Consider the following 23,614-nt stretch of genomic DNA (forward strand, 5'->3'; position numbering starts at 1 on the left):
GTGCATACATAGTCCTTCAGAGATCTTAACCAGGGGAAGATGGACAGAGAGTGAGGAAGTAAGATGTCACACACAGAGTGATCATCAGGCAGCAAAAGCATGGGAAGGGAGGGCAAGCACATGTGGCACCAAGAAAGCTCAAGTAGAGTAGAGGTGAATTGTGGGCACATTGACAGCAGTCTGTCAGGGAAAAGGGGTCTACTTCTTCAGGCATCACAAATTCCAGCCCTGGCTCCCAGAAAGACATCTGTTGTCCTAGAGAAATAGCAGGAGCCACTGGCACAGTGCTGGTCGCATCAGAAGGACGGATAGGCACCGGAAGGAACAGCCCTCCTAAGGAAACCAACTTGTTGCTCGAGGTTTTTTTGAAGCACAATCAGCTGTCTGGCAAATATTTTTTCGGCTTTGGTTCACTAGGAGTCCACTCCATAGGAGTCAAGATATTTCCACTCTTTTCTTTAAACACCTTCATCTTGCTAAGGGCTTTTCTTCGCAGAGTTTTAACTTTTCCCCAAGTCCCAACAGTATTTCTTCTAAGGAGAATCCAGCTCAGCAAGCACAGTGTGTCCAGTACCTTTTTGGAGTCAGTGCTGCTATTCCTGGAGCACTGCAGTGCTGAACTGACCCAGCTGCAGGTGCCCCAGGCTGCCTGGCAAGCCTGTGCTTGTCCTATCAGAGCACCTAACTGATGTAATATTCAGGCACCAAAACTGCTTAAAGCAAACCAAACACTTCCAATAAAACCAGATCTCCAAAGTCCGCATGCAGATAGAAAGCATTTACAAATACAAGTATATACCTCGTAAAAAATTCAGTAAAATACTATAATTCTCTTCATATACCATAATCTCCAAGACCTGGGCATTTTAACTGAAAGAGTTTGGCTATGATTTTTTTATTTTCTTAACTGGATATCCACATTTAGGATAAACGCTCTCTCAAGTTTAGGCTGCTGGTTTGTATATAAAGCATCCTCTTAACCTGCTGCACCCTGGAGCTGCGCTCATGCTGACACGGCAATTACAGTTGTGTCACACTGCAGCACAGTTTTCCACATTCTTCCCCACACCTATCAGTGGGAAAGAAAAAGGCATATATCAAGTACACTTTCCTTGGTGAAATTTCAGAACTAGGCTGAACAAACTGGGCTCCCCTTCCTTCTGTGGAAGTGCTAGGCATATGATAATTTTTAATTTGCAAAAGATGTAAAGGTCACATGATTTTCTCCCCTAGCTTCCTCAGTACACTTCTGTCCTCTGCCTGCCATCTCCTCTGAGGCTAGAACTACCAAACAAAGCTGCTTCATCTTCCAAACTGATGATCCAAAGCACAGCTTGTCCAAAAAAAATCACATCATTCAGTGCTTCCCACCACCCAGCATATACATGCAGAGAAAACTCAACACACTCTTCTCCAAACAGGGTTTGCTCTGCTCCGTAACTTGGACAAACAATTTTTGCCAATATCCTACACAGGGGAGAAAGCTCCTATTTACTCTTGAATTTACATGTAAATGGCTTGTAATAGCCAGCTGCTGAAAACATACATCATTTCTATGGAAGACCAGCAGGGGTTTCTGATATTCAGAGAACAACCTGATGTCATGTTTGATACATGCTGGTAAGTCTCTCAACTTGTAATCAAAGACTTCTCAGGTTTATATTCTTCCATCTTGTCATCTCGTGCTAGGGCAACTTCCTCTCTCAAGCTATGGTTAGGTACCATGGTGGTAAGAACATCTGTGTGGAGTTTCTCACTAGCAGTTCTGGTACGGATGAACCTAAAAGGACAACTCAAAACAGCATTGGCTTCGAGGCTCACACCCTAGGAATTTTTTTTCCCCCAGATAAGATAAAAATCAATAAATCATCTAATAATCCCTTCTTAAAATTATTCCTTACACAAGGATAATTACAGATTGCAAAATACAGATTGCAAGAAAGATATCTTTCACCATACACTGTTTTTTTTCCACAAGATTTGGAATTACATATTTTAATTTGCTACTCGAAGATGAGAGATTTATGCTCAGGGATCCCATAATTTCCTTTGTGTTCTTCAAATAATTTTCTTAGTTTCTGGAGATACAATGCATGTAGCTGTTCAATCTCTTCAGTTGTGGGGTTCAAGTTCCTTTTTACGGGGATGGGGCTTCCCACTGTAAATCAAACAAAACAGCAGCATTAGCTTCATTGATGTCTCCTTTTAAGTAGGACTGCTCTCCCTCCTGTAACAGTTCCCCCACAGCTCCCAGCGAGGTGGCAGAATCACAGCACAGTTCTCTTGCCCTGAGGCCTGATCTTGCCTTTCACCAACCTGAGCCTTGGGTCTGGTTCTCCTCTTCTCTTTGCTCAAGTTCAGATAAAATGAATTTAAAACCCCATAATTTCAGTTTGGCAGTGAAAGAGAAAATGAGAAGGGGGTTAAGCTCTAACTTGAAGGAGCAGTTTACACTTCAACATACAATCCCATGGGCTGTGTGCTGTCTTGCTATTGGGTTAGTACTCCATGAGTTCAAAATAGTGTTTAAAAAAAAAAGTACCTTTTCACCATCTTCTGTTCTAATCTGAATACTGAAGGTATTTAATGTGAGGGACATGCTTAAAAGGACAGTGTTCCCCTCAGCCACACAGCCACATGAACAAGACTGAAGAAAATACAGGTATCTTCCAACTTATTCAAAATGGGTAGTAGTAGCACATAAACCCCCCAGCGCCTGTAAGGTGTCTCTGAATCTACAAATGTCATTCCAATCAAAACGTTCTCCAGGCGCTGTGCAAAGCCTGCTACCTGCTGTCAGAGAGCAAGAGGGAACATGGGAGGCAATTCCATAGAAGTCCAGAGGGCAGCCTCCTCCTCCGCAAAAAGCTATAGCTAAAATGCCTGCAATATGCTAGGAGAAGCTTCCCATGATCTCAGTCTGTGCTGTTCAATCGCTGCAGATTTTGACAGCTGTTCTTGCACTGGAAGCACTGAGAGTTTAAATAGACCTGACCGAGATCACAGAGGAAGTCTGTAGAAAAGCAGAGTTAAAAGCACCCCCCAGGAGCTTTTACAAAGGCACATGAAGATCCCTTTCAACAGATGTTGCCACTTCAAATTGAATGGTGTTGACTAAAGGGAAGGGAAGTCTAGCCAGAACCACAAAGGGGCTGATTCTGCATTTTCCTCCAGCAGCTGAAGCTGCCAACAGTTCTCGGGCCCTACACGGTGCTGAAATTCAGACTTTAGGTGGCTAGGGGTGGGAACCCAGCCCTGGATTGAGCAATACCTTAAGGAGGTGTGAAGTCAATAGACATCCAATACAGGATTTCCAGAAGCATGACTGGAAACACTAAACAACCCCAAAGCCCTTCTGCAGCAGTCTCTTCTCCTAAGAATGGAGATTTCTTGTGGAACTGGAAACTACACTCAACTCTAATTTTCTGTGCAGCTTTAAGCAGCCTGCTTAACTTGGTATTTCAGATTTGATTCTATTTCTGAAAAACAGTAATAATTTTCAGGAAAAAACCAAAAGTACTTCACTTGTCAGGATCAAAACACTCGGACTCCACAGACCCTGGTTTTGCTGAATTGCATCTCCTCGCTTTAGGAACTATGGCTTCTGAACTAGGAGGAAACTCATGGATACCAGGCCACATTGTCACCACAGCTAACCAGCCTGGGTGGAGCTCAACGTGACTCTGCAGCTTTCAGGAGCTGAGCTAACACTTTCAAAGCCATGTTGAGCCATACTGAGACCACCCCCTCCCCCGTCCAAGCAATGCAGGGACATGGTGATAGTTTTCAAACATGACCAAATAGAGGCACCAAAGGTAAGGGATTTCTTGAGATCATACAACAAATTCTGTTGCAAGATACTGGTCTTGCTGATTTGAAGTATTCCTGTGCTTTAGCCATGGACCACCTCTGTCCTTGCAGTAAATATTAAAATGATGAAGATTTGCCTCTAAGTGAAAGACATTTTATGCTTCAGAACAGGCTTGATGTCATCAGCCCAAGGAAAAACTGCAGTAAATGTGTTGCTCTCCTTCCAATACTTTGAAAACTTTTTGGCTCTAAAATAATTGACTTTTTTAGCCTGCCTGTGCACAAAGTGGGCTTTAAAAATTAAATATTTTGTAAAACATTTAACTATATGCACTGATAAGATACAGAGTGGCATGAAATGTAACAGAAGAGCTACATTTTTGTCTTAAACACTTCGATCCAATACAAAATAAAATCAACCCTCCATTAAAGGGAGGGCCTTCTTAAATGTCCTCTGTGGAATACTAGAAAAAGCTCAATTTACTTGTCTGTAGAAATAAGCTTCATTAGTTCACTCAGCTCAGAACCTATCTAAAAATGATTTATCCAAAACAGCCAGCTACTCCCTTAGCACGATGCCCAGCACAACTTTTTTTTAAAGGTGTGGTTGTCAACAGCACTAGTTAAAGCCATTTAAAAAAATAATTAAAAAATCAAGACGTTTAGTCCTACACTCCAGTGAGAGCAGATAACCAGGGAAGAAAGCTTTTGGGGAAAAAACCCTCTCTTCCAAACTGCCTGTCAACATGGCATGCATGCCCTTAATCAAATATGAACATACTTTCCATGGGCAAAAGAAAACAAAAGGGAAAGAAACATTTTAGGGAGCAATGCCATCTAAGCAGCAGATGCAGGGATGCAGCAGAGCTGCCACAAGGTGCCCTCTGCGTTCCCTCCTCTGTCTCTCCCCTGTCCCAGTGAGCGCCGGGTCAGGACTGCACCAGCTCCTTCCAGTAGCCTTACTTTAGAGCACCGATGTGGCAGCTGTGCATCAGCTGAAACACCCAACTGCTGCTTCTCTGCAGGGCTAAGAAATGAAGGTGCTGGACATCTTACAAAACTGCAGCATCCACAATCCACAGCCACAGCTACAGAGCTGTGGCAGCCCTCTGGTATGGGCTGGACTACCCCTTGCGGACTGCTGAGGATAGAAGCCTGTGAATAACTGCAAATGAAGAATAAGATTTGGCCTGAAACAGAAAGGGAAAGGGAAAAAAGAATCCCCTCTTTTAACTGGGGGAGGAGACAAATTTAAAAAAGGAAATATTTATTTTAATCCTCACATACTCACTTTAGATGCATAGTAACCAGTTGTTTCTGTTAGAACAGATGTATAAATTTACACACATATTAGTAGCACAAATGCATTTTTAAACATCTGCAGAAGCATTAGAAAAGGCACAGGGAACTTACCAACAGTATGAATAGGTTGTCTGTAAGGTATTAAGCCAAAACTGTATTGAAATACTCCTCTAGCATGAAACAGTGGTAAAGCAAAGCCCATTATCTTTTGCAGCTTCTCCTGTACATTTCTGAGCCATGAACCTTTAGGGTTTGCAACTTGCTTGAATAGTTCATTTTCACCAAAGGAAAACACTGGGACCAGATGAGCCCTGTAAAACAACGAGCACACTGAGAATCCCACTTCAGCCTATACTTGCACTGCAGTTCGCATCAGCAGCATGGAAGTTGTTTCACAATAACTAGCACAGAAAGCTTTGGCAGCTCTAGACTTCATCAGCAACACACATTCAACTCTTCTGATATGCAGATGCTTTGGTTTTGGGGGTTTTTAAAAAAACCAAAGTGATTAATATATAACTAGCAACTAACTTTTGGGCAGTATTTAGCTGGTTGCTCCCCGTCACAACTTATTATGACTGTTCATAATCATAAAAATGAATAATTGTATATATCATAATTATTATTATTATGATCTTACCCACCATTATTTCAGCAAGTCCACCCTTGTTCCACTGCATTTTCTCCCTTGGCAAGCAAAGAAGCCTCATTGCTAACCTTACAATGCTCCCAGCTGGGTGGCGTCAAAACCAGATCTTGGCTTTCCGCTGCCTTTTGACTGGAGTAATGCATGCACTTGATTTCAGCACAAAAACCGTGATAAAAACCAGACATCCTTACAGTCATGAGTGCAATGCCAAATTCCTCTGCTGTCCAATTCCCAGTGAAATCCTGCTTCCTCCAGACTTCTTCAAAAATGCTAGCCTCAATACATTATTACTGGAGGTCAGATCCTACCCACAGAAATCATACTAACTCACTCTGGCTCCTAAACAGCCTGATGAATTCTCATTCAGTTCATAAATTGGCTTGGGAGGAAAGGCACTGACGAGCGCCTGGAAAAACTACTAAGGCTGATAGAATCAGCGCAGTTGTCTCCAACAGACAAAAACACCACTATATTTAAAACCTTCACTGCAGTACGCTTTTTGATTAATACTTAGTTTCATTAAACAGTACTCTACACAGTTTAAAGAAAAAGAGCAGAGTAATCCTAAGCAGTCTCTGATGGATACAGAGCTGTTTTATTTCCTTTAAGTCTTACCTTCTATATCTTAGCTCCATTCAACCCACACTATCTTTGAGAAAAACTTTTCTGTAAAATAATAGCAGCATTGCTATAATATTGTCAGGATGAATTACTGCAGAGCTCTGAATGCCTGAGGAGGACGCACTGAGGACAGAGCTGGCTGGAAAGTACTGTGGGCAATCAAAACCCACCTGTATGGAAAAAACAACTGCTTCTACAGCTTCCCAAGCCTGAGGACTCCCAAAGACTATCATTCCCACTCACTATTCTGACTGGTGTCTGCTCAAAGGTTCTTTCTCAAATAGAGCATATGTCATCTAGCCACCTGTAAAGGAAATATCGGAAAGCCTGGTACACACTGTGGATGTGTAAATACTCCACTTTTTACTACAACACTAAGACAAACAGGAACATCTTGTGGTGCAACAGCACCCTGAGACTGTGGGATTTGTTTTAATCTGGTAAAGGCTTTTGCAAGATGCTCTGTAGGAGGTTGAGACAGAGAAATAAGTAACTTACGATTGCAAAACTAAAGCTAAGGTGGCTGATTCATCGTTTGTTTCATGTCTTTATGATTTCTTCACTTCATATCAGGTATCTGTACTACCTTGGACCACAGTGTCTTTTCCAGAAGCACAGAGGACTTTTGCTGACATATTCAGACCACATTTGAAAAGCGTCTAGCTGAGGAACCACAGCTTCGCTGTGCTGGCAGTACAGGAGCCAGGGCCAGAGCGCACAGGTCTCTGCATTGTCCCCTCCTCCTGCAGATCAAAAGCACCAGGAACATATGCAGGCACTGATAGCAGGTGGTTCTTCTCATCTGCTTCCTGCAAACCCACCTTGCCCTTTCATTTCTGCGTGACTCTGAAGCTTGTTTCACATTTTGTTATTTGTTAGAAAATGTTAAAACCAGAAACAATTACTGGATGTTGAGTCTTTGGACAAGAGCTCAGGACTGCCAACAGTGCTGCAAGAGCTGTAACAGCTCGAGTCATGTTGTCCTACTGTCCCACAGCCCTGCTGTACAGAAATGAAGTCAGGATTCCTATGCTTCACGTAAAAGTGGTTTTTCTTGCCAGTGCTCAGATCCAGAATGACTTGTAGCCTGGTGGTTAAGGTGACCATGTGTGAGGTGTAGCTCCCAAGTCACTTGGACAGAGACAGGCGTTATCACCCTAGTGGAGGGCTCTAGACAGCTAAGCCTCTTTCTTAAAGAGGAGGACCATCAGTTGAAACAAAGGACTTCATAAGGAAAGAAGTGGCCATTCCTGTCTTTTGTAAGTGTCCTGATCTTGTTGTTGTGTGTTGGGGATGCTTTTGAAATCAAGGCCAAGAAAGGCACAGGTGTCTCTAGTTTCTCAATCCAAATCAGTTTAGATAAGAGATAAACACCAACCTTGGTGATCTGACAGATCAGACATTTATGGACATGATTAAAAAAAAAAGCACCTAGTCTTATAAACTTTATGGTTAAAAAAAATAAAAGCTACTGATAGTGTTTAGGATCCCACTGGATTAATCAGCAGCTGAACAGAAATTCAGTGAAGACTCACTTAGCAACTGAAGTCCTAATTTAAATACACAAGTGTTGTTTCTGGGTACAAATTAGACTAAAATGTTATTTTCTATCGGTCAACAGGTCCTTTATGAGACTTCTAGCAGTATGTATAAGAAATCCCCTTGGATTGTTTTGACACAAAATAGCTTCTAGAAAAAATGGACTTTAGCATCCTGTGTGAAAACAGAGCTCTTCTCAGAGACCACCTTTTTTCCAGTTAATAGCTTAAAAAACTGTTACAGACTTCTCAAGACTAATATTTTTTTTCTTATTGCTTTCCATGTCAATATATAATCCTGGGAGGTGTTCAGAAAGCTTAGCAGGAACAAGTCATTGGTTTCAATATTTCTAGCATACAAGACTTCTAGACCAGTCCAGCACAAACACAATAGCTGGTACTGTGTAAATCACTCAAAAGACATTAATACCGTCTCTCTTTAGTTACACACTGATGGCTATTTTACAGTAAACGGTAACCTAGTTTTTCTTGAGATTTTCACCAAGAATTTGCAGAAACTTACTTTTGCAAATAAAAATATTCAAAAGAAAGTCTTTGGATTAAAGGTGAAAATAAATCTTCCTAGAGCACAGTTTTAAGTGATTTAATAAGACAGGACCTAATCTTTTTTGTTTGCTTAAAATGATAATAAAATTCTATTTTAATAGAACTTAAATTTCTGGAACAGGAAATAGAATGTCTGCTCTACTTCGCAATAACAGCCACGGTTTACTAATATTGTTTCATAATTCTTACTCTTTGCTAGTGCAAAAAACAACTGAAACAAAGCACCAAGATATGCTAATAACACCTATTGCTTACAAATTATGAAAGTCAAAGGGAGTTTTTAACACTCCCAGATTGGATCTAGATAGGCAGACTGGCTCCTATGCCAGACATCTGCATGTTCTTAGACAAGTAACTCTTTCAAATTCTAATTCTATGAGTTTACTACATATAATGTGAACTATATTTAAGAATCGATCTATATTCAAAGCTTGCTTACTACGGCAGTCCAGATGGGAAACCTACCCGTGCTTCAAGGCCATTTTAATAAAACCCTTCCTCTTGAGGATATTCAAAGTTAAACTTCCAGGATGTGCATTCAGAGATTCCTCTGCTCCTCCGATCACAATGATGGATGCGTGGCCACCTCCTTCATTGTTCAGCACATATGAGACGCTCTCCTTGGATGCAGAAACCATTCCTTCAGGAGCAAACATTTTAAGAGTTCTTCATGTACAAATAAAGTGGAATTTAAGAAATATTTTTAAAATATCTATATGATGTTTCAGAATGATTACAGCATAGGTCAGGGTTCAAAGACTTGGGTTCAGCCCCCTCACTCTGCAACAGGTTTGGTCTTAGGTAAGTCCTTTCATTTGACACTGATGAGCTAAATGCTGTTTGCCTGCCAGTGGAGTTGTGATATCTTCAGGGAAGAGTGTGCTTTTCTGCCAACTTAACTCCACCTCAGAGAGATTCTGTGCCTGAGAGCAGGAGAGCTGAATGGCAGCAGATACTGTTGAGAGGCAGCAGCTAAAGCCATAGAGCAGGTGCACATAAACACAGACACAGAGGGTTTAACAGAATGAATAGAAGACTTGTTAACTCAAATATGGATCTACAGTGCCAGGCTGATCCCCTCCATTCTTTTCAAAGCTATAAAGCAGCAGCTCCATCTAAGGCAATAGCACAACAGTGTCAGAAGAAGCAGAAAAGGCTCACTTGTACCATTCCCAATGACTGCATCAGCTCATTCTCTAGTAACCAGAACGTGGAACTCATCTGTTTAGGCTAAAATAGCAGAATATATGAAGCTTTCCTGATTCTAATACTTCCAATGAAAGGCACACTGCTGTTCAAGCCTTTATGAGTGACTTAGACCTTGCTCTGAACTTGGTGCTTTGGAAAATCCCCTTTCTAACAGATATGCATCTGACCCCTCCAGAGTTTCTTTGTGCACTAGGTTTTATTTCAGAGGCTCATAGTCGTTTTTTGGTTAGGTTTTGTTTTGGTTTTGTTTTGGGTTTTGGTTTTGTTGTTGGGGTTAAAAAAAAAAAAACAACCCCAAAAAAACCCACACAAACAGAGCTAGTATCAAAGCATGATCTTTTGGATGCCAAGCAAATACTTAATCTCCTGTTACCCATTTTCTTTTTTTCCGCATTAGGGACATTACAACATGGATTATAAAAATCTCACAAGAAAAGCAAGATGATAGTCATCGTGGTCGTCCCTGGAGACATTCAAAACCCGCCTGGATGCATTTCTATGCCCCCTGCTGTAGGTGTACCTGCTCAAGCGGGGGCGTTGGACAAGATGATCTCCAGAGGTCCCTTCCAACCCCTGCCATTCTGTGATGTAGTTTTGAGAGCTGACCACCAAGACAAATAGTCAGCTTCTGGAGCAAGTTTATAGATCTCAGTAAAAAGCTATTTCCATTTGCCACATGTGTCTTCACAGTCACTGTTGCTCTGAAAAATCCAGCTGACCTGAGACTCACAAATAATTTGAGTGATGCTTGTTCACCAGTTGGCATGCATTTTCTCTGGAAGAGAAAGCAAGAGCCACTGTCTTTTCTGAGGACAAGTTTATCTCCCTGCTGAAACAGAGGTGTCAGCCTGCATGCAGGGTTCAGTAGTGCTTGCAACTGCTCTTCCCAATGACGACAGCTGCAGCCTGGTAGGCTTCAGAGACAGGGAACAAAAGACCAGGAGATGAAACAATGTGCTAGGAGCATGGCTTTCAGTACATGGAAGATTTTGCAAGTATTTTAGGATTTGACTGATAACCTGCATTATACTGAAGGCCCCCTCTGGTTTATCAGCTACATACCCGTTAAAAACAAGGCAGAATGTTGACTACTCTTTAGCATGCTTTTTACTCAAGTTGTTTCTCATCTGGCAGGTAAATATTTGTTCCTGTGAGTCAAGATGCCAAAAATGCATAAAGCTGACTTCCAGGCTCGGCAATGTTTAAAATTGTCATCTTCCACCGCTGCCAATCCCTTAACTTTAAAGCCTGAAAGAATCTCCTCACAAAAAACATGTGCATGGAAGGACATTCTCTAGTATGCTGAAGTATACATGGATAGGCAATTCTGGTATTAGCCATGTTTCTACAAATGGAGCTGTTGCAGAGCTTATCTGAAATCACAGCATCTGTGTTGCAGTCAGGAATAAGAGCTAGATCTTTGGCTCCCAAAACTAGTCTTGTGCACCAGACTATACTTACTCAAATGTTCTAGTTTAATGAATTTAAGTAAAATAACTCCCGTATTAAACCACTGTGGGAGAACACTAGTCCTGATTTCACTATACATTTACCTGTTCCCCAAACCTTATTGCTTGTTATTTTTATCTTTTTTACTAAGTACCACTCATGAATACCACCCCCTTTATGACAAGTGCTGCTCGCAACAGTGAAAAAAAAGTTCCTGTCTTTAAAGTTTGCATCTCCATTAAAATTACACAAATTTGCAAGATGGGACCTCACTCAGAAGTAGGTAGTTAACTTTGGACTAGAAAGACACTTGTAACGAGTAGGACTTTAAGCCTTTCAGGTAAGAGAATACCCTCAATTTGTTTTACAAGTGTCTACGCAATGACTAAATAATATTATAAATATGCCTTTCTCTTCTTGTAAATAACTGGTACTCAATACTGCTGTCTCACAGTTCAAGGGGAAAACAGCAATATTTTTTTTCAGAAGGAATAAAAGCTCAGTGATATAGTTTAACAAAACTATTAACAAAACCTTTCAAATTGTTTTGCCATAACAGTTCATATTAAACATTAAACAGAGGTTTAATTTAGCAGCTACGTTAATCCTTCTGAAGCAAAATTACTTACCATTTATAGGTACAAGACTAGACCTTACATTTGAAGCAGAAGCTATAATATGGAGCAACAATTGAGACATTCTGCTTTTACCTACCAGCACTCATTATGTACTCTCTGAAGAAGGGACAGCCGAACCAGATGGGCATGATATGAAGATACGGAGTAAGCCCAGGAAACAAATTTTTGAAACTTGGACCAGTGCAAAAGTTTCCAAAGGCTCCAGCTACCAGGACTCCATGAGGGTGAAAGCCAAGTAAGTAGTTGTGATTTGGATTCAGATCTGAAGTTTTTATAAGCTGAAAAATAGTGACAGCAGAGAACATTACAATACTTACCGCAGAAGGATTCTCAAAAACAAGTATGGAGATTGAACATTGACAGGACACAGAACTGATGACAATTCATTACCTTCTGAGCATTTTAAACTATTGTCCCATCTTACAGCTGAACAAAGTTTAAATAGATGTGTCTCAAGATATCATGTCTTGCATTTACTGTGCTGAGGCACTACCTTGTGACCCAAAGTCCAAGTAGAAAATCAGTCCCTGCCCCTTTTTGTAACTAAATCTCAGGCTTCCCATGGTTTAAAAAGGAGTTAAATTCACTCTGGATCAAGTATTAGAATTTTACCAAAGCTGAGTGTTAAATGTTTGTCCATGCTCATGGCTATTCAAGCTGTCTCTGTTCCAATGTTTACAGCTCTGTGAGAAACCTTTTACTCACATGAATGGGAAAGTATTCCCTAAAGTATTTCCAAACAGTCCAGCTTCTGACCCATTGGGACCGTCTGCCCCCTGTGCATGGCGTTTCCCAGTCGAAGTAGAGCCACAGCAGGTACAGAACAGCGAGGAACCAGAAGTTGCCCAGGATCAGGATCACAAAGAATCCACAGCAAAACTCAGCTATAAGAGACAAAAAAGGAAACCATAGCGAGCATTACTCACACCTGTCTCCTTTTAAGACCTTGAATTCCCAGCCCTGACATTTTTATTACAGATGCTACTCAAAATGCATACAAATTGAAGTTAGCTTATTACACATTGTATAAATGTTGTTAGACTGAGGGTGAAACACCTAAAAGGGTGTATCACCTCAGTCTATATTTCTTACTCTACTGCACAACTGGACAAATAAGCCTAAGATGATGCTGGTTTACTTTAATAAAACAAAAGCATAAGCTGAGAACGAACACACTTTTCTCCATGGAGAGGGTGAACACTAATGTTTGGTAGGGAGCATCTGGTTTACCTAAGGCAGAATAAAAGAAGACAGCAAGAGCTAACAAAGATGTGATGCTCCAGTGAGCAAGAAGGGAGGAGAGCTAGGGAAGGAAAGAGGGAGAAAGGGGCCACAGCAAGATCTCTTTTCTAATGGGAGTGGTGTCGTGCAATCGTTTTCCCTTTCTGTTTCTTGATTTCTCTACCTATAAAATAGGGATGTAGTTCTACTCCCTGTGAAAAGTGCTCTGTGAGTGGCCAAGGAGACGCACTAGACAAGACCAAAACATTAAGAGGTTCCATTTCAGCCTCTAAACATGTCACTGTAAGTGGAAAATCACCATTGCTAAGGGAATGCAACAGCAGTTTTAAGTCCTGGTACTTTCAGACCCAAGCCAGTAAGAATGTAACATCCTTCCACAATAATGATACATAGGAAGCGTATTATACAAAATTCAAAGAGCCAGAAAAAGTTGCTTGATTAAACAGAACGTGTTACTTTGGGGCTCAACCCTGAAACAATTATTCAGGGAAACCCCCTGTGGAAACACTACCTTTGTAGAACTTGCAGAATTTTGTACTCTTGCAGCAACTCAAGCAGCTATGGACTCGGCTGAAGCGCAGTACAGCAGTACCTGCTGATCTCTGCCCTGTAGGACACCCCGCAGAGGCCTGCTCGCTCTGAAGTTTTGTGAACAAAATGCATCAGGCTCATGGATCAGAGTAATCCAGCAGATGCTGAATTCCAGGTTTGCAAGGGAGCCAGGGTTTTAGCATCATGTATTTATACAATGGCAAGCAAAGCAGGACCTGGTCCTCACTGGACAACAGGCAGAGTTGTATGAAACAGGTGCTGTGATATTTTACAAAGCAGTAGTAGTACTTTGTGTGTCCCACAATTGACTGGCTTTCATGAGGACAATATCCTGTTCTGTCCTAAAAGGAGTTACACCAGTGAAACATATTGAGCTAAATGCATTAGTAAATAGAGTGGAGTAAAAAAACAACAGAAGTACATCCGGCAATAGTTTGGCTAACACAATGTAAATATTACCAGAACTGAAAACTTTGAAATAAGCAGAATGACCAACAGTAAAAACCACTCATCCTGATTAAGATCAACTTCATTCAAGAGACTATGTGGCCATTGAAAACTCACAGCAGCTTCCCTATACCAAGCAGGTTTCAAGCTGCTGAAATTCAGAGCTTAACTTGGCCTTCAGGCACTCTTGTGTTTCCTCCAACCTGAACATTTATTTTTTCTGGACTTCAGCCAACTTTCCTTTGTGCCTAGTTTGACTGCGCCTTCAGAGTGGAAATGGATATATTGTCTTGGGGTAACTAAGAACTACTGCAGAATCCAGAAGCAGACAGAGCAAGCAAAGCTGCTTGTTAGATTGGGTAGGAAAGAAAGGGATGAACATTCCCATTTCTGGCAGGGAATGAGCAGAAAAATAAGGAATTGCATTTGCTCCAAGGAAGGGGGAAGGGAACAACCATAAACAAAACCAGAAGCAGGATCAGATCTACTATTTTGAAGGTACTCCATTCTTCAGTACCATCACTACTTGGAAGTCTAAACAGGCAACCCTGGTCTTGCAGAGAGAAGCAGCTCAGTAAGAGCTCTAGAAAAATAGCACAGCTAACTGCAGGCCACAGACCTCCAAAGTTGATGTGGCAAACTCCCCAAAACTGCAACGAGTTCTAGGGAATATTGTTAATGCAGGACAAGCAACACAGGTGAAAGATGACACTCAATTCCACTGCTCCAGAGGGAGAACTCACTGGGAATCCCACCCCAGCAATACTTCAAAATTGAGCGCAGAAATATTTTGAGGAAAAGTCATTACCTGTTCTTTGAAGGGATCCTGAAACCATAGAAATTTCTAGGATTGTTAATCTGCACAGAATGCCAAGGTTCACGGTCTAAGCTTGAATAAGTATAAGAAGGTTTTTTAATGGCCATAAATTAAAGTTGTTATGCAAAAATTGTTAAGTATTTAAATTTCCTACCCTTCTTTTCAGAAGGACTTTTGGCTCAGTGCAGAATCACGTGGCTTTTTACTATGGGTTTCCTAGCCAAATAGCTGAAAGGTGCTTTGCATCAAAGCATCCTTTCTGTGAGAGCTAATTAAATCAGCAGCAGTAAGTGTGAGATACCACTATTCAGTATTATGCAGACAAACATACACAAGATCAGCAAGCTCACTGCTTTCTTCAGCTAGAATGCATTCCTGCGTGCATATAAGGTGTGGGGAGGTAAGTATGCTGTCAGCACTTCCTAAGGGGACCTCAGCATCTTACAGGACAAAGCCAATTTATTATTGCATTCGCAATGAGACACGCAAAGCAAATTCCTTTTACTGTACCTCCTTATTATTTCAATCCATTAACAGCCCGCAAGATGAATTAAACAGTGATGACTCAAAACCAATGAGCCTATAAACACAAAATCAGTGTCTTCTCCTTCAGAGAAGGCAGTGAGTAAATAAATGGCAACCACTTTACCTAAATTCATAAACAAATTCCAGGCAAAAGGTGAATAACTTGGAATTTGGCACTTTACTATATCATTGCCTCCCTGGATGTAGTTCCAGTGTACACTGTAAGCATAATTTTTTGCTTAAACTTTATTTAAAGCTTTGAAAATATCCCTGTGGTGTATTGGAACAGCGGGGGAAAAGGGAAACAATATGGATCAAAAGAAAAATTGATGCCATGGGACTCTGAACATCCAGTTTGCCAGCCAACATTGGCAAGACTTTACATCCCTTTTCCCCCATTTCCACATTAACAACATGTGGATACTCATTGGCTGCAGGAAACAGATGAAAAATATTATATATAGTGTTAGCTAGCAGTACTGGCAGCCATCCTGCTCAATGATGTTTGAAAACTTGATACTTCACTCATTAAATAGGCTCTAAGTTTGCAGCTGTGGGCACCAAATTCATAAAATAGTCAAATACCACAGAGATAGGAAGTAGGAAACCAGCACATTGGGTGGGGAAATACAGGTCATCCCAGCAACTGGAAGCTCTGAATGCATTTGCAGTTACTAAGGAGTCAAAAATGTTTGAGTAATATCTATTGTGAGGGCCACCAAATCTAAAATCATCCACTAGAAGAAAAGCCTCCCATTACTCTCAGAGCAGTCACAGACCATGTCTGGCCAGTTCAGGTATATCCTAGGTGGCCAGGGCGCTCATCTAAATGCAACCAGCTCTATAGGCTCTCCGTAGTACCCCACAAAGCCATGCAAAGCAGCTCACACCAAGACCTCCAGACTGCTCCACAACTCAGACAGGTCTGAACTACAAGCCAGTTCCTGCTGTTTCCCACATGCCCTTAGCAAAGCTTTCTCTAAACATATTGTGCTGCTATGTCTTAAATGAGCTGGACACTTGCAGAGTTCAGTCATTTTAACCTCATCCCACAAAGGATGGGATAAACAGGACATCTTTATCCCACTGGCATTCTAGTGAATACACAGGTAGCGATGTGATTTTCAATATTCTACTTCACCAGGCTTTATGAGTACATGTGCATACCAATACACAATGCAAGGTGAAAAGCTCATTTTTACATCTACGGCCACAAGGGAAAAAAACCTGAAAGATGGCATATTCTTTACAACCATGTTGATGTACCTAACACAGAACAGTCCTTTCCTTACCTTTGGTCTTCAGAGCAGCAATGCCTCTGAGCTGGGTGCCTGAGGAAGAGAGCATTGGATGGAACATGCAAGAATTGCACAGTGATGTTTTTCTCCCTAATGAACATTTGCTCCTCTCTATTATCCCTCAGTATACCACTGTAAGTTGTTTTTGGTATTAAAAAAATTATTTTCCCTGCTTAGTGGATTCTTTCATTAGGGGAAAAGAAAAAAAAATTTAAATCAGCCTTAATTTCTGGAAATACTTTCTAAATTATTTATAAATTGTGAAGACAGGGACAGAAATTTAAATGATGTAACACAGAGCAAATGGGACTCCAACAGTCCCACCAAAGGAAGACCTGAAACAACAGGCGACACCTGAGAGGAGGCAACCTGCCAAGGCAACAGCAAGCCAGTTCATGCCTCTGCAGAGTACTGCTCTGCAGCTTTTACATAGAAAGTCTTTTTTAAAAATGGAGATATAATGTCAGTACTATCCTGTTTACAGCTTACTAGTCTGTGCAATTCTGTCAATACACATATTTCCACCAGAAGCACAGGGACTTGCTGCCACTTTTCACCTATGGCAGATATGGGATTCCCAGCAAAGAACAAGCTGGGAATTCATTTAAACTAACTGCACTGGAAAATTGTTGGAAGTCCACAGGAATTTGGTAGCCATCTCCAAAACTGAGGTGGTAAGGAGGTCAGCATTTGTTGAATATGTACCAGTTTCCTGTAGTGGAGGTCCTTTGTCAGTTTGTTGGTCACAACTGGGAGCCTCAGTCAAAGAATATTTGAGCATTCCTACCAAGGGAGCTGTATTTCAACACTACTATGATAACAAATACAAACCCTCAGATGCCAAGGTTTGGAGGCTTGTTTACTCTGGAATTTGGTTCCAGTTCCCAAGCAAACAGACCTTCCATTGCCAAATACTGATAAACTAGTGATACAGACTATTAGGCACTATTGACTTGTAGATAAAGTGGTCTGTACACAGTAATCCTCAAATTACTAATTACCAAATCCTGAGACAGCATGCCAAATTAGTCTACATATTTCCCATTTCTTTCATTTCTCCTTAGGCACCCACTATCAGTTATGGTCACACACAGGTTGCCAAGACAGGGCCTCTGGCCTGATGCAGCACTATCGTTTTTCTCTTCTTATTCTTGAGGGATACAAACAAATACAGAGGCATGGTTAAATTACCTCCCTAAGATGTAGGTAACAGAGGTAGCATTCCTAGAAATACTAGTCAGTGAAGCATCAGTAAGTACCATGTTATTCTCTGTGATCACACATCAGTCCCTGCCCATGGGCGAGCAATAAGCTTCAGGGATAGATGAATACAGACTGACAAAAACAAGGAGCAATGCCAGCCAGCTTGCTAAGAAAGGCTCACAGAGCTTAGCTGAGTTTTCTTGGATATCAAAAGGAGATTTTTTTAAAAAGGCTTTGGGGACGAATGAGACCATTTTAGTTAGCCACGTACAGCTGATGAATTAACTGAGCACCAGATAACAAAACATCATGACATGTTTGGGGAAAAGGTTATTTTTTGCTTTAGCACATTACACTGACACCTGCTTTCTCAACACATAAGTCACTTATACCAGCAGCAATATCGCACTCTGTAGCAAATGTTTCATCATTTCTGTTCCTTTGGGGAAGCCAGATCCACAACTCAAAACTGTCTCCAGCCAAGTTCAATTAACAAAGTGCTTCATCCCACGTGCTACATGCACAGGAGTTTAATCACTAGAGAACAGGATGTACTTTAATATACACCAATGTCTTTAGCATATTGTTTTGTGGCTTCATGCATATTAAAGTATACCTTTTGTAATGTACTGATTTTGTGTGATTAAGTATTTTGCAAATAAACACAGGCGGATGCACAGCAGTCACTTCCTAGGTTCCCAGTAAGGAGAACAACCAACATGGCACACTGCACCTAGAAAGTGAGCCATAGAAGATGCACCATTCTCACCTACCACCACCTTGTCTCAAAACAAAATGCTGGTATCCTTGTCACGTGGTTAAACTCTCATTTCCACCTCTCATTATTTGGACCAAGACACCACCACTCCACCCAAGTTACCTAGTTCTGCATTTGATTTTGTAAATGCTCAAATTCCACTGTCCCTTCTCACATCACATGCACAGAAGCTGGCAGAGGAGAAACTCACCGACTCACCTTCTAGCTTTATTTTCTCCAAAACACTGTCATTTGAGTTGTATACATTAGAGGAAGAAAAATCAAAACAAAAAGCTAAAGCACCTGCAAAGCAGCACTTAAACCAAGTCTCGTTGATTTTTCTTTGTTTAAATTGTTTTGCCTTTGAATGAACCCTTTGATCTACCTCCTGCCTAGGTACTGACCACCTCCTGATATAAGATGTGCAGCACTGAGGCAGACAGCTCACCCCTGCAGCAGGCTTGCATACCCAGGGTAAATAACTGCTCAATTACTGTGCAAGAAACAGGAAACCTCCACTGGTTCCTAACAGGAGGATATCAAACATACCATTAACTGCAGCAAAATTAATTCAAAGTTTTTAAGAAAAATATTCTCAAACTTAAAAGCAAAGATTTCCTGCCAAACACCAGGGACATCCGTTGCATTCAATGACGGTGACAATCTCTTTTGTGCGCATGTACTGTGCAACCTACAGCACAGAAATGGCAGCGATGTGATCTCTTTGCTCTTGACCCCAGTAGTTCAGCAGCACTTACAGGCTTGGAGATTTCATTTCTCCAGGTGACTTTCTCCCTGGGGCTTGGCTGGACAATGGCACAGGGAGATCATAAGCAGATATCAGCACACAGCTTCAGAGGTGGATGCAAAGCAGGTGCTGCATGAGCTTGGAATGGGGCCAGATCTGCCCAGGGACTGTCAGTCCCTGGCCAAGCCGATGAACCTCTAATTAACAGTAATTACAGGCATAAAACTACATCTATCAAAACTGTCTGTTTCAGCTTTTTTTCCCAAAGTAGGGCTCTGAAATTGCAAAACTTCATACATTTTCTTGTTTCAGCAGTGAAACACTAATGACTTGAACTTATGCTTTTGCCTGAAGCCGTTTTGGATTTCTGCTTCATATGGCAAGAAACAGCATCATTTTAGTATTTCCTAGTTTTCAGTTTTCATAGCTTCAGTTTTCTAGACTCCAGGCTGACACCTCTCTTCTTTTAAAAGAAGGAAGCCCATTTAAAACACTTTTCTTTTTCATGGAACTTTACCTGAACTGTTTTAGCCTGCTGCTCTTAGAGCATTTAAGATAGAAAACCATATGGCAATTTCAGCTGGTACACGGTGGGAAACTGTTAGATGGGCATTTCTCTCATCTAATCCAGAAGCTCTTCAACACAGATCATGGTACTTCAGAATTTTATGCTGTCACACCCCTGGATAACTAACAGAAGAACCACTGCCCCAATGAAAGCTTGTCTTTTCTGCTTGAGGCCGAACTTTGGCAGCTTGCAGTACAGAGCAAGGAAGCACAGGAACTTACACCCAGAATTTTAAAGAGGTTCCTTTTGTATGTAATGAAATTCTGTGCACATCTGTACAGCTTTTTTGAGGTAGAGGCATGTTTATTCTGCCTAGGCTCTAGAGCAGAAGTAACGTATCTGTCGTGGAGACCCAGCCCAAGCCAGAATGCTGTGCGAAGAAGCAGAACTTTCTTTTTTGTACGGTGCTACTGCAACTACTTATCGGTTGATTGATTCGCTCTTTCTGCAAGTGGGGATGAGATTCAGAGTCCTCAACAACTATTGCATATGTGTATTTCAGGCCAGCTTGTGAGTAGCCTTTAGTCACACAAGCAAGTGAGCATTTTCAATCATTAATTCCACGGTCTCATAAACCCATGCAGCATTGCAACAACGTAAGCCTGGAGAGCAAGGGGCAAAGACGGACAAACACAACATGCTTTTTACATTAAATTCAGCTACTCTTCAGGGCCTCAGCCAGGAAGATAAAACCAATGCCCGATTTTCAGAGTCTTCTCTCTAAGGCACGTTACAGATTCTAAGTTGTAATAGACTTGCATTCCACTTACGGCTTACTCTGTGTGCCAAATCATATTTTCACATGTCACTTCCCAGATTTAAAGGATATCATTACCCAACTCAGCTTTTGTCTTTCAGGGCACTAATTTTTAGAGCTATCTTACTTTGCCTGTTATTCCTATCAGTCCATTTTAGTAAGCTATGGCACCTCACCACATACCTAGATGGACAACTTTATGAACTAAGCCAGTTACCCTGTTTATTCGCTGCTCTAAACAGAATCCCTACATCTATAATATGAATCATTAGTTATCATATGGCATTATCTGTTCATGTTTTCACATGCAGGTATTTTTACATAAGAAAGACTGAATCTACAAAAGATCTTGCTTGGTATAAACTAGTTCCAGCCATATGCCAACACCCAAACAACACCTACCCCTCCAACCTATCCTGTGATGAATTCACACAGTATTTTACTTCTACTGGGGCATCCCTTGTGCGATTTGAAAGTGTCACTTTCGAATTCAAAGGCTTACAAACAATGTTTCCATACTTCATCTGCTCAGTAGACAAAAAAAAAAAAAGGCTGAAAAATCCAGATATAACAGCAATCCAGAATGTCAGAAACCAACCCATTTTTCACTTCTTTAAGCCGTTTAGGATTCAGCCATCTGAATTTTCCCGGAGCTAAGTGAAACTTTTTGGCCAGATCACTCCAACTGTCCTATGACTGAAAGGGTACACCCACAAAATAACAAGGTCACCTTGGTTAGCTCTAAAGATAAACACTCCCATGAAAGCACAAGCAGATTATTATTATTAGAATCAATTTGATCGCCAAAATTTGAGCATTCTTGCAGAGTTTTTCATGTTCATGTGCAGTCACTATGTTCAACAAGCTATAAGAGCACTTCCTTGTTGATTTTCCTTGATGTTTATCCCCTGGCAGTGCCAGCTGCAGAAGACAGCTGCCTACTTCTCCCACTGAACTGCAGCAAGAGTAGATTTTCTGCAGCCTGATCGCTTCTGGTAAGCACAGAACAATGTGATTTCTGCAGTAGCATTATTACCAACTAGGCTAGGATAAATTGTTTCCTTCCACTGCCACTGAACTTCCATTGAGTTATCATTGAGTGAAATAATGGGATATTCCAAGATCTAATTCAATAACTGAAAAGTAAAAGCACAGCCTATTTACAATGTAACCACAAACATGAATTGTTTATACTCCAATCATATAGTTTAGAAGTAAAATAAAACAGCCAAGTGCTAACGTTGTATCTGTGAAGGTGCTTCACACCCTCTCCATGCTTCCCCCACATAACGCAAATCTTTTATGTGTGGGCTAACAACCTAAAAAAAAAATCATCTGAAAGACATCAGACCACCACCTGAATGACACTACATTTGCAAGACATACAAGGAAGACATGTACACATTCCTTTTCTCCTTCTAAGTCTTAAAGCATAGAAGGTTGTAACACCATTTCCAGTAACACAAAGGTAGTCAGCCAACACTACACCTCAGAAAGTTTTGTCCCACACAGACTATTCAATAACTGCTTGCCAATTTACACAATCCATGGGTCAGGTCCCTGAGAGTTAAGGCTTACTTACCTTATGAAGTGACTCATTTTATAAAGTTAAAGATGTATAAACTTTTATGAAGTTCTTACCCATGAGGGTAAGATCTGCTGCTGTGAATAGATGATTAGTGATAGGAGTCTATTAAGATAATAGGAAAATTCACCTTAGAGAAATAATCGGTAGAAAAAGTTTACGCAGTAAAGTTGTTAGGATCACTTTCTAAAAGCAAGTGAGAACATTTTTTATAAGTTTACAGAACTGGCTGCATTTAGGCCAGTTCACTGTCAATCCTTAATTTTCATCACCTAGATAAACGAGAAGTTTATTGAACTGCAGTACATACAGCTATTTTACAAAATCAGGAAGGAAAACAGCCTCACTCAGCCTTTATGTTCATGTTCAATAAAAAGTTGTTGGTTGTCAGAAATCTAGTGGGCATCTCAATGAAAAAACACAGTCACTAGCTTTTAAAAAAGAACCTATCGAAAGAAACAGACCCCCCAAAAAAAGAGAAAAAGCCACCAAAAGCTTTCAGGGAAGAGAAGGCCCAAGCCCAGAAGTGCGCCGCTCTCGCCCGCCCAGGGATAGCCAGGGAGCTGCTTGCCACCCTCCTGCGAGGAGCCACAGGGTGACACAGACCGATGCCCACAGGTGACACCAGTTAAGGAAAAAGCCGATTCTTTCCCTTTTCTCTCTAGGGCAAGGGCAGGAAGGAGGAATGCTGTTACCCAGCAGGAGAAAGGAGAAGATCCACTGCAGCACGGCGACTGTCTGGATCCTTCTCTTTAGGGGGATGTTGATAGGGGCAAACTCGACCTTCATGCTGGCGGCGGGAGAGCAACGCGGGGAGGCACGGCCCCGCCAGCTCCGGCTCCGGCCCCGGTCCCAGCCCGCCGCACCTGCCCGCCGCCGCGCCGCTCTGCCGCCGCGGCCCCGGGCTTGTGGGCAGGGACGCGCCCCTCCCGCCGCCGGCGCTGCCCACGGCCGCGGGGCGGCAGCGGGGCCCGGGCGCGGCCCCCGCAGGCGGGGACGGGGACAGGGAGGCGGCCGGCACGGCGCGGCACAGCCCACCGCGGTCGCAGGAAACCTGATCCCGAAGCAGGAGCGGGCCGAGCCCGGGCGAGGCTGCGGCCAGTCACCGCCACAACCGCCCTCACCACGGAAGGGTCCGAGGCGGCTTCTCAGCGCTGCCCCAGCAGCGCGCCGCGCCTGCCCCCGCCCCAGATAAACGGCACTGGGCAGCAGGGGCGGGGGCACCCGCGGCTTTATCAGCCCGGGGAGCCCCGCCGCGCGGCGGGAGCGCTTCTCATGGGGCGGTACCGGCGCTGGCACCGGAGGGGCTCGGCCCTTTGCTTCCCCTCGGGG

General features: G+C 42.1%; 1 protein-coding gene across 1 annotated transcript; it reads right to left on the minus strand.

The window, feature by feature from the left end:
* Positions 1-672: 672 nt before the first annotated feature.
* On the minus strand, positions 673-23,215 carry MOGAT1 (monoacylglycerol O-acyltransferase 1). Its single transcript, XM_075099233.1, has 6 exons — positions 22,978-23,215; positions 12,489-12,667; positions 11,860-12,061; positions 8,953-9,127; positions 5,224-5,423; positions 673-2,158 (listed from the first exon to the last, which is right to left on the minus strand). Exons 1-6 carry the CDS (start codon positions 23,069-23,071, stop codon positions 2,004-2,006), a joined length of 1,005 nt encoding a protein of 334 aa, XP_074955334.1. The 5' UTR covers positions 23,072-23,215; the 3' UTR covers positions 673-2,003.
* Positions 23,216-23,614: the final 399 nt, after the last annotated feature.

Source organism: Phalacrocorax aristotelis, chromosome 7, assembly GCF_949628215.1.
Source record: "Phalacrocorax aristotelis chromosome 7, bGulAri2.1, whole genome shotgun sequence".
NCBI lineage: Eukaryota > Metazoa > Chordata > Aves > Suliformes > Phalacrocoracidae > Phalacrocorax > Phalacrocorax aristotelis.